Source organism: Eptatretus burgeri, chromosome 17 (assembly GCF_056783735.1).
Source record: "Eptatretus burgeri isolate ZD-2024b chromosome 17, Ebu_testis_v1, whole genome shotgun sequence".
Taxonomy (NCBI): Eukaryota; Metazoa; Chordata; class Myxini; order Myxiniformes; family Myxinidae; genus Eptatretus; species Eptatretus burgeri.
The window spans coordinates 22,728,244-22,740,906 of NC_140977.1; the positions used below are offsets into that span (position 1 = coordinate 22,728,244).

Below are 12,663 nucleotides of genomic sequence, written 5' to 3' on the forward strand. Positions count from 1 at the left end.
GAGAAAGAGGGAGGGGGAAAGAGGGAGGGGGAGAGAAAGAGGGAGGGGAGAGAAAGAGGGAGGGGGAGAAAGAGGGAGGGGGGAAAAAGAGGGAGGGGGAGAAAGAGGGAGGGGGAAGGGAGAAAGAGGGAGGGGGAAGGGAGAAAGAGGGAGGAGGGGAGGAGGGGGAGAAAGAGGGAGGAGGCAGGTGTAGGGTAAGAGGGGGGAGGGGAGGCAGTGAGGATGTAGAGGGAAGCGCTAGCGGGGAGAGCGACACCTCAACAAATGTTGCTATTCACTGTGGGAGGGAGTGTGTAGAGAGAGAGAGAGAGAGAGAGAGAGAGAGAGAGATAGAGATAGAGATAGAGATAGAGATAGAGATAGAGATAGAGATAGAGATAGAGATAGAGATAGAGATAGAGATAGAGATAGAGATAGAGAGATAGAGAGATATAGAGATATAGAGATATAGAGATATAGAGATATAGAGATATAGAGATATAGAGATATAGAGATATAGAGATATAGAGATATAGAGATATAGAGATATAGAGATATAGAGATATAGATACAGATACAGACAGCGAGAAAGCGACAGAGGTGTGGGAGGGGAGTGCTGCATTTTATGGGGAGGGGGAGCGAGGAGGGGACAGAGTGAGAGAAAAGGGTGGGGGAGAGGAGGGGAAAAAATAAAAAGAAGACAGCTGAGGGGTGGAAGTTGGGTTAGCAAAGATAATGATTTGTGACACTTAATGACCGAACACAAAATAAAATTTAAAAACGTGTCAGAACAGCTGTATACACAACAACACAACAGAGTTTGTAAAGTAATCTGATGGCACATCTGCAAAAACTTTGATATTCCAGTTCCAGAAATTTTGTGGGAAAATGAACCAAAAGCAATTACTGTAAACATTGAGGTACCGCTCATGTACGACCTTGTGATCCCATCAGGCATGAACATTGAAAACAAATCATTGCAACCAGATATCATACTTAGGGACAAAAAAATAGAGAAGAAGGCATTGCTAATTGAGGTGTTAATACCAGCGATTTTGAACTAACGGTGCAGAAATCAAGATAATGACCAAATACCAAGACCTCAAGAATGAAGTGAAAAGATCCTGGAAGCTGAAGAATGCCAAAGTTGTACCAGTGATGATGAAGAACCTCATGTGAATAAAAAAGAAGAACCTCACAGAGACATTGAAAACCATCCCTGGGAATATTACTACAAACAAACTCCAGTTGAACGTGGAAACCGTCCTGGGCTCAGTAACGAGCCTGAAAAGAGCCCTCGGCACGAAACTTTGAGAACAGAAAACATCACATATTGGTCCATGACTCGTGACCCCTTGGTCCGTGAAATGAAGGTGGATACTTTGAGCCCGCCCTGGGAGGACTCCATTCCACATTCTGAAACCCACATATGTACATACCAAACACACACACACACACACACACACACACACACACACACACACACACACACACACACACACACACACACACACACACACACACACACACACACACACACACACACACACACACACCCGTTATGGTAATAGTTTATACACGTACACATGTTAGGATTCGTACCTTTGTTAAAGCTTTGATTCTCCCAACTCAATTCACTCACCTGCAGTTAATTAAAATATATTCCTGCTTGCTGTTCACAAAGGAACATTGGAATGCCATGTGTAGAGATAATGATAGGGTCAGTCTTGAGTAATCCACAAGAATGCTGTTAGCAGCATTAGGGAGTAACTTTGCTTCCTTGTTATCTTACTTGATTCATGGTTGTTGAAGAACATAAGCCAGTTGCTAAAGGCAGCTGGTCAGGTTGAAAGAAAGGACAATTGTGAGATAAGCATTTGTCCAAGATAGAACCGTATATAAGAGAGTAGCTCAACAGATAGAGCAGAGCACTCTCCGGGTTACCTCAATTGCTAATTGGGGTTCCTGGTGTTTGCTGCTCTCCGTGCGGCCGCATGAATTGATAAATAATAAACGATTTTCTCTCAAGTGCATGGACGTCTTCATGCATTGCTGAAGAGTGATCGACGCCTCGACACACATAAAATACATAAAAACGACAAACACAAAGATTTACCTTTAAACAGAGTTCTTTGAAAGAGGAATTTCAAGAGGGAAATTAACAAAATTCAATTGAAAAATATATCAAGGCACAGAACACAAAATGTCAATCTCTGTTCTCTGCCTTCACTGCTCGATCATGGCAAACATGTGGTCGGATGGACCTTATTGTTTTTATCCCCCGCCAACCAACGAAGTTGGCGAGGGATATAGAAATGGGTTCCGTCCGTCACATTTCGTTTCCGGAGCTTAACTACAAATCCCCTCAAGATATATTTACGAAATTTGGTACACATATCAAGCAAGTCGTGAACTGGTACCTTTTGATATTTTCTTATTGATAGGTCACATGGTTTGGCAGCCATGTTGGATTCAAGAAAAATATTAAATAATGTTTTCTCTGGAATCACATAACCTAACGAAGCAAAAATTTGCAACTATCACCTTCCATCATATCTGCATACATAGTAAAAAATTATGACGTCACAAGTCACATGGTTTGGCGGCCATCTTGGATAGAAAAACACCTCATCCGATTAACACTGTAATGTCGTGGTAGAGGTGCGCCAAGGCAGACACGAGCCAGGGGATAGCACAACCCTGCTTTATTGCCACGAGCGAGAGTGTGAGCGTACGATGCCCGTAACTCCACTTTATTACATACTCGATGCACTCTACAGCCACACGACCTACAGGCTCCACAGACCACAATGGCTACAACGGCTACACCAGAACGCCTCAGGCGGCGCGCACTCCTATATCCCGTGCAAGCACGTGACCACTCCAAAACCACTCCTCCACGCCTCCACCACGCTCCCCGCATCACGCCCTGCCCCCCCGCAGGCCCAATACACCACACTCCTCCCTCCTAAAACTATGATTATAAAATGACCATCATAATAATAAGCATAATCGGCACAGAATACCATGATATAAAAGCAGAGAGGCACAAAAACGACAATAACCAAACAGCACAGGCACATCACACCATATAACGTGTCGATGCGAGCGAGTTGAACTGCAACGGACAGGTTCCGAAGACTGAGTTGCACGACGAACCCACAAAAACCCTGACCGCGTTACAGATATCAAGAAGCAAGGCGGGAAGCACAGCATAACTTCGCAGCAGAAGCGCCCCCAGGCGGCTCATGCTTACACGCCCTCCGGCGAGGTCGCGACGACCTCCCGAGCGAACCTCCCCCGGCACCATCAAACGCCCCCGGCCGACAAGGCGGCACATCTCCCCCAGACAGACCCGAATCAGATAAACATTCCGAGCCCGGAAGCTCGTTGTCTGGACCCCGTGGCGCCAGCGCAGCCGACCTTGGCGAGTACAGAGGTTTGTGCCGCCCGGCGCCAAACCCGTCTGACCTTGGCGAACCCAGGAGTGGGGGTAACGCTGAACAGCGAACCAGCCTCGGCTCCGAGCCGATCTCTGAGACCCACACGCGAGTCGAACCGGCAATTAGTCGGCTGCAGTCCCAGCAATCCCATACAAAACCACACATCACATCCAGTCATGCCATAAAGCAACAAGAACATCGTCTGCGCAGATGCAAACTCCCCTTTTCGTACAGCGCGTTCTCCCAATATAATCCCCACACATGACAGGGTAGCGAACTGTGGACGGCCCTCGCAGCTGGAGACCAGAAAGACCTCTTTATTTGCCACGATCGCCCCCAAGGACTTCATATCACATCGGTCATATCGAACATCCCATCGATTGATCCCAGCCAAACATATTATGCTCACACACGAACTGTCGGCATTTATTTTAACAAGGTTAAATTGCATCACTCGAGCAATGAAAATCAAATACGCAACGAACAGCAACCCATGAATCACATCACGTGTCCATCTCTCGGTCGTCGTGACCACTCCAAAACCACTTCTCCACGCCTCCACCACGCTCCCCGCATCACGCCCTGCCCCCGCAGGCCCAATACACCACAAACACGAAACTTCATACATGTATTCCACTGGAGGATTGGAGGCAGAATGTAAATTTATGATGTCATAGGTCACATGGTTCGTCAGCCATCTTGGATTGAAAATTGATAAATTTTTTTAAATCTTCTTCTCCAGAACGGCTGCACAGATCAAGGGGAAACTTCACATACATATTGTTATATCTGTATCGATGTCAAAGTTTGGGGTGGATTATATTAGGAGATCACACAAAAGGTTAAAAAACCGATAACCTGTAAAAATAAAATTGCACATTTTCAGCGGATGAGACACCTCCCGAGGCACCAACCGCACAGCACCGCAGGGCCCAACACAGGTGGAAACGTAGTCTGTCCAATCGATGTTCCCCTGACAGCACGGATACTTTTACCAAAACGAACAACCAAGCAGCTTGGAGAGCGCTCGCCAAGTGGCTTGAGCACTTCAACAAAACGGTTGTTAAGAAACGGCGAGTTTGGCACGCGATGAGCTACACGTTAAACATACACCCCCCGGAGACACCCGAAATGTCAAGTCACGAACGCTGACGTCTCCGGATCTTTAAAAGCATTGCAATGTACCCAGAGAGTCATCGCTATGAGCAACAGGCATTGAATAATATGAGTGAGGAAAGTGAAAACAACAACTTTATCGTTAAGAAATCGCTGCGGCCTGTTCCAAGTCAAGGCATGGTTGAGCAGGCCAAAAAACATGGCGGCTTCAGACCCCAGCGAGGTTACCCAGGAAACGCCTTTAGACCCAGAGAGCGAGGTGGCCGAGGATTGCCTTATGGATGATATAATTAATAATGACGTTAATTCTTTTCAAAAGGTGTGTTTTAATTAACCCAAACACCCAATTTTCACTCCTGCACTTCCTTGGTATGCATGCAAAGTTTCACGCTGTTAGGTTTTAGAGTTTTGAAGACACACTGACACACCCTTTTATTAGGATAGTTATAGATAGATGATCGTTTGAAGACAACCAGTACAACGTTGAGAGGGCTTGGTACCTATGCACCATCCAAATATATTTTGTGAGGGCCAAACAGGACCTGATTTCAAAGCTGTGCTCACTGTTCAAATCTCAATTATTTATGATAAGAAAAGAAAGAGGGTAATTCAATTTCAACCTCCACAAGACCATTTGAACAAAGTCTGAATATTGCCAAGGACAAACCAAATTCGAGGTCTCCATTTTTAATCCAAACAAGTAATAACAAGGCACTTTGGTGCAGGAGGGGGGCTATTCGGCCCAGCATGCCTGCACTCCACGCCTCCACAAACACTAGGGGTGTGTTCAGTTACCAAGCAGCCGTTCGTTCCTTAGCGGTTTCGAATGGAGTGCTTCCTTGAGTGCTTAAGCCACTTGGCAAACACTCCACATTCTACAAGAAACTTGGTAACGAAACACACCCTTCACTCGAAGGGTACTCGGTAGAGCGCATACCTCTGCCACTTAATGCCTGATCCACGAGAACATATCAGACCAATACATTTTTGAGATATCATGCTATGGTTGGCTATTCAGTACTCAGTCATTTTTGGCCCTATCTCTAAATGGTGAAGAATCACTTTAATAATTAAATAATTCTCGTATCCAGATCCGGATTCGGGATCTTCACCAAAATTGAATCAATTCGTTTTTGCCACACACCCAACGTGTCCACCAAGTTTCGTCCGAATCCGTCCACAGCTTTTTTTAGATATCCTGCACACAAGCAAACAGACGGAGAGGGGTGAAAACATAACCTCCTTCACCTTCGGTGGCGGAGGTAATAATGAAAGGGTTGGCAAACACGGGCTAGTTTCTTTGTAACTGAACACAGCCCTGGTTTGGCGCCGACTACTTTGTGACGCCTGTACTGTGGCATAATTAAATGTCTCGGTGGTTCATCAACTTCGGCCAGACATTAATCATGGAACCAATGCGGGGAAAGACACAAGGAGACACAAGGAAATTAGACAGGTGGAGGCCATTCAGCCCATCATGCCTGCACCACAACACCACACCAATTTATCAACACAAGATCAAAATAAGAAAATGCAAAAAAAAATTAAATTTAAATTGTGCTTTTTTGTAGTTCCCCCCTCCTCCCCCCCCCCCAGGGGAGGGGGCATGGGTTTGGTAAAAAAAAAAAACATCAACCACACAACACCCCTTGATGAGCAACCCACCAACAGCATTCCACACACATGCACACAATCACCCATCAATACTCAAACGACCTAAAAGTCATATCAACATCCCCATACCCCTCTATCTCCATAACTTCCAGGTACCGATATAATTCTAATTTAAACTTATCTACTGTTTCTGCTGCCACTACCTTTCCAGGGAGACCATTCCATGCATTCACTACTCTCTGAGTAAAAGTCCCCTGCCTTGCTGCCATCTTAACTCTCCTCTTCTTTCCTCTCAGGTTAAGGCCCCTGGTCCTATCACTGTTTAATTTGCTAATCATCTTCACTTATTTTATCTCTACCTTTCATCATCTAAAACATCTCTATCATATCTCCTCGTAACCACCTCCTTTCTCGTGAATAAAGCCCTGTCTCCTTCAGCTGCTCCACATAGCTGAGTCTAGCAAAGGCCCGGAATCAATCTAGAAGCCCTGTACTGAACCCTCTCCATGGCAGCTATGTCCTTCCTAAGATGTGGTGACCAAAACTGCACACAATACTCTAGATATGGCCCTCACTAAATTTCTGTACAATGTTAACATCACCTCTTCTGATTTATAATTGATCCCCCTCCGAATACAACCTAAAACCCTATTTGTTTTACCTATAGCTGCCTGGCACTGTGCTGCCTGCTTACCTCCCATATCTATTACCACCCCCAGATCCTTCTCCTGTTTGACACTCTCCAAAATTACCCCTTGCATCCTGTAATCTCTATTTTCATTGTTCTTTTAGCTGAGTCTAGCTTGGCCCGGAATCAATGTAGTAGCCTTGCATAAAAATTAAAAATAAATTGGTTGACGTGTTTCCCGTTTATTCAGGAAGGAGGAAGGTTGCTCGGTTCGCAACTGTTCTCTGCTGCAACATCAGGGCATCACGAGAGAACATTGCCCCTATGCCCCTCAATCCACCACTGATGTTTGTACTTCATCCTTCTTCTTCTTTCGGCTGCTCCCGTTAGGGGTCGCCACAGCGGATCATCCGTATGATCCGCATAGTGATTTGGCACATGTTTTACACTGGATGCCCTTCCTGACGCAACCCTGGTCGCCTCTTACGCCACAGGGGTATGGTACACCTATTTTAACCGGGGTATACACCGGCCCAGTATACTGGTACTCATTTCGCCGACCTCGGAAGGATGACAGGCTGAGTCAACCCCCTGGTGTATTAATTCAGTGGCCCAACGGGGCTTGAACTCAGGACCTTTTGGATCCCAAGCCGCTGCCCTAACCACTGCGCCAACACCAGGCTCTTTGTACTTCATGTACTTCATGTTTTGTACTTCATCTTGTTTTGTTGTACTTCATGTTTTGTACTTTGATGTTTGTACTTCATCCACGCCCCATTAACTCAATCCATCAGTATATTCATAGTCTATGATACAAACCCAATCTTTACGAATGACTGAAGTTCACGAGGGAGTTGGGAGAGGAGAGGGAGGAGTGGGTAGGAGAACAGTGAGGCAGGTCCAGGAATATCACCAAGGTGATATTCGATATTTATTTATTTATTAGTGATGAAGGGAGTTGTAGGGTGAGGAATGAACAAACATTGACAGCACACGTGTAATTCTGTGACTTTATTCATCAGTTGATTGGTTTGCAAATCAATAAATAAGAAACGTCAAAGACTTGTTTCCTCTTTTTGCAAGTTGACCAATGCAAGAAATGACCAATCACTTATGATCGATTGGTTTTACAAACCGATTAACACGTTAGCAACCAATTTCCAGACTATTCCAAATGAGACTATTCCTAAGAATGATTTCAAAGCGTTCTCAGAACTGGATACACAATGATCCAAGAAACGTCTTTTTTATTTTTCAATGAAAAGTCGTTTTGATTTGGAAAATAATTTATGAATTCGATTTATTAATTTAATGACAAATACAGAAAAGTTGACATGTCTTATTACAATTACTCATCGACCTCCTGCATGTGCTTTTCTCCACGTTTTAAACCATGGTATCGCCGTCCTTGTGTAGCACCAGCCCAAGACATGTGTTCCGACACACAGTGGGCGGTCCACTCCCCATTGGGGGCCAATGCAATCAGGCCGGCTGTGTCTCCAGTCCGACGCACCAAATGCTGCAGAGCTAGTTTGGCTGCCTCAAGTGGCTTTTTTCCTGGAAGACATTTAGAACAAAAAGTGAAATACTTCATGGTACAGTCATGTGGTGATATAGTACATTGTGAATGGTTGTCACAATGAGCCAGACCTGCAGAAGTACTATAAATGGATATAGGAGGTGAATATTGTAATGGTGGACTGCAGGGTGAAATTCGACGTCCGCTTGATCACCAGTTTAGCGACTGACCGTCGACAAAGACTACACGCCATCCTCCTGGAGAGCCGAAAAGATCTTTGCTTCAGTTTTCTGCGTACAGAAAACTCTAACGAGAACATGTTGCTGTTATAGGTTTCCCGTTTATTCAGGACTACGGGGCCGAGCAACCCTGGGTATCGTGGGTTTGAAGACCCCATAGTGAGGTTTGGCACCAATTCCCAACGGTCAAGGATTTACTTACACCATGGTTATAATACCCAATTACCACCAGACCAACACACCGATGGTGAGATCATCTCACTCTAGCTTTCCCACACTGCAATGTCTTTTGCACCAGCATCCTGGGTAAATTCCAAATTCCAAGCTTGACAATGTCAAACTGGAGTTGTGGTTCTGGTACCCCACCCCCCCCCCCCACACTCCACTCCCCCACCCACAGTGATCCAATAGTCCATAGTAGAGCCTGAAACACAGCCATGATAAGTAACAACACAATAATCAAATGAAAGACCATTGGAGTCATTAAAACAACCCTGATAAGCAAAGAACAAAGACAGAGTCATTAGAAGGAACCTGGATAGGATTTGGGTTTCAGTTGTGTAGAAGTGGACTTCCTTTTTTAGTAGTTTTTATAATCAATGTGCTTGAATATGGGCATTGATCAGAATTGTTGTTTCAGTTAATCACTGCATGTGTTTTTCTAATTACTAGATATTAATTAAATTGATTCATCTTGATGTAAGTCATTTTATTAGAACTTGTAATCTGTGTCTTTCTTTCTTAAGGTCTTATTTTGTACTGGAGCGAAGGCCTACAGGCTCCATAGACATGATTCACTCGCTGCTTTGCGAAATGTCTTGAGAATGCAGCCCCCAAATATTCCCTCCCTCTTCTCTTTCTCTCTCTTTCTCTCTCTTTCTCTCTCTCTCTCTCTTTCTCTCTCTTTCTCTCTCTTTCTCTCTCTTTCTCTCTCTTTCTCTCTCTCTCTCTCTCTCTCTCTCTCTCTCTCTCTCTCTCTCTCTCTCTCTCTCTCTCTCTCTCTCTCTCTCTCTCTCTCTCTCTCTCTCTCTCTCTCTCTCTCTCTCTCTCTCTCTCTCTCTCTCTCTCTCTCTCTCTCTCTTTTTCTTTCCTTAGCTTTCCAATTAATGTATTTGCCATTTGTATGCACATACCTTTGTAAAGGGATTATGTCGTGTTCTTTATAGCTTGATACATTATCTGTCCAGAATTGCCCTGCTTGTAGTTGAACCGCTATTCGAGACCCTTGCTCACCTTACTCTTGTCCGCCTGCACAGTTTGTTGATTTTAACCAGGACGATAAGAAGCGCTCTCTGGGCTTTCTTCCCTGTCCAAATAAATCCTTTACATTACTCTAGCCGGCCTAGTTGAGGTCAGATGTGAGTCATTCTGACCCGACTCCCTTCCATTCCTGTTTATTTGTGAGAAGCTGTGCACTCTTGTCCTCTCCTTGGCCCCCTTGAGACACTTCCCCCACCTTTCCTGGGTTTGATATATATATATATATATATATATATATATATATATATATATATATATATATATATATATACATATATATACATATATATATATATATATATATATATATATATATATATATATACATATATATACATATATATATATATATATATATATATATATATATATATATATATATATACATACATACATATTGTTGCGGGCCGGCGGGGTTGGGTGAGAAGACCACGAGGTGGGGGAAGCTACGTCAATTCTCACCAGACTCCCTGGAATTGTAGGCAGTTGCTCACGGATAATTCCGTGACGCGGCGGGTCGCTTAACCGACCGTGGATGCCAATAACTCAACCGCGTGGCCTCGGGTCCTCCCGCCTATGGGTGAATCGGGTTACCTAATTAACCACGTGGTTTAACCACCGGGGAACCACGCCCTCGGTACGCCTTGTCCAAACCGGATCACTCTCCCGGATCGGATCTCCTTTCCGGATCGGATGCAGCCGAGCGGCACTGCCAAGGACGTACCGGCTAGAAGGAACGGATAGTTGGGAATAAAGACCCGGCTAAACTTAGATTCGAACCATGCTGGACCAATGGGAGAAAAGACAAAGGCGAGCTGGGAACATTTCTACAACAATTATTTATTTACAATAAGCGAGGAAAAGCATGTGGCACAACAAAGGTTTATTGAGGGTGTAATGCAAGGAAAGATGAGAGAGGTGTGGGGTGTGGCAATTTTACAAGCAACTTACAAAGCAGACACAGTGCAGACTTCACGCGAGATTCATAAAAGCAACAATCACAACAATAAAAGATCTTATACAGGCTTACTTAACGGACAGGCGCCAACACTCTCAGACACACACTCAGACAAAGTAAACCCAATTGTGAAAGGGACTTTTGCAGCCAGGGAGGGAGGGAGTTGAGGTTACAGTTTCTCGGTACCTGAGCGTTTCGGGGGAGGGATGCTCCGTGGTGCGGCACCCGACAATGGTTGAGTTGTTCGGCCACAACCGTTCGTGTGGAGATCGTGTCTGCGGGAGGGGCTTGACTGGAGAAGAGCGGAGTCAAAAGGGGGCGAGAGATGAGCAGCAAGCAGGACCAGGCAAGAGGCCGTTCGTCGAGGTCGTGAGGTTGGAGATAAGGAACAGAAAGCGGGGCCACACAGGAGGCTTGGTTGAGAAGCAAGGGGGCGGTTCGACGTCGTGTCGGCGGAGACAAGTAGCAGGAACACTCACTCACTACTCCAAACCCCTTTCAATTCCTTCACTCTACAATTCTCTCCCAATTATCATCTGCAATTCTCCTTCCAACCAACCCAACTACCTTCGCAACCACTTCAATCAACCAACTTCGACCACTCTCTAAGGATTGCTCCGTACTTTATAGAGCCTGGAGTTCAGGGAGGAGCCATTTCGAAACCGACGTCATCGTCCGATCCGAGCATCCCAATTGGACCGGTTCTTCACGTGGTCCGCCTTTCTGGACTTGGTTTCAGCCAGACTCCGGTATGGTCCGCCCACGCCGCGCATGTCTGGCCTTTGGCAGGTGGATATGGTGCAGCTACAGCGTTTGTCCAGCCGAACATCAGGATTTTGACTCAGAAAGCGAGAGCCCGGGTAGACGGTGGTACGCTGTGGCCAGCGAAACGAGGGTAGCAAGCGAGATGAAGGCACCGTGGATCGTAAAAGGAGGGAATAAAATAAAAGGGGAAAATGATTTAATAACCTAACTAATAGCCCATCGCAACACACTCCCTTGTCTTCCCACTAGACAAATGGTAGGGACCTAACTCCACGTATATTAATGGGATAACTGACTCAGGATAACTATGTTGCATGCATACAGTTCCGAGAACCATAACAATATATAGATATATACAAATTCCTGTAAGTTCCGATTAGCGGAGACCATTGTATGACTGTTACATCGATGATCCTTCGTTCCGTAATTACGTCTTAAAGATTCTCTGTTTGATGTACTTTGCCTCGAGTGGACAACTGAGTTTCTCGAGTTCCACAACAATTGCTTCTCCTCTACCCCCCAAACTCATCCAGGTGCAGCCAAATGAGCCTTATTCATCAACAATTTGTAAGAATTAACTTCTCCGTAGAGAGGTAGACAAACAAGGAGAGAAACTAAGAGTAAAAGAGGAATATATATATGACCGTTATGACCTAAACAACGGGTTTGGGGCTAACTACACATATACTTACAGAGATATCTCACCTACGGGACCTGAATGGTGGTTTGCGAATTTCGTCAACCACAACAATATATACATACATACATATATATACACATATATATATATATATATACATATATATATATATATATATATATATATATATATATATATATATATATATATATATATATATATATATATATACATACATATATATATACAAACATATATATATATATATATATATATATATACATACATATATATATATATACATATATACATACATATATATATATATATATATATATATATATATATACATACATATATATATATATACATATATATATATATATATATATATTATATATATATATAAATAAAATGACCGTTTTTACAGCCATTTTTCCCTGCTGTGCAGGGGTTTGGCTTTTTCTTGAGGCAATGTTTTATGGCCGGATGCCCTTCCTGA

The 12,663-nt window shown here is 44.2% G+C and overlaps 1 protein-coding gene and 1 pseudogene across 4 annotated transcripts in view; one reads left to right on the forward strand and one right to left on the reverse strand.

The window, feature by feature from the left end:
- The window catches only part of LOC147009542 (uncharacterized), an 85,271-nt pseudogene that overhangs the window by 11,866 nt on the left and 60,742 nt on the right, over positions 1–12,663 (forward strand). The gene's annotated exons all lie outside the window — the stretch shown is intronic.
- Positions 7,777–12,663, reverse strand: part of ASRGL1 (asparaginase and isoaspartyl peptidase 1) — a 51,866-nt gene continuing 46,979 nt past the window's right edge. For all 3 annotated transcript variants that reach the window (XM_085862481.1, XM_085862480.1, XM_085862482.1), the window contains one exon: positions 7,777–8,337. In XM_085862481.1, coding sequence (XP_085718607.1) covers positions 8,129–8,337 — 209 coding nt within the window. In that variant the 3' untranslated portion in view covers positions 7,777–8,128. The remainder of the gene's footprint in view (positions 8,338–12,663) is intronic.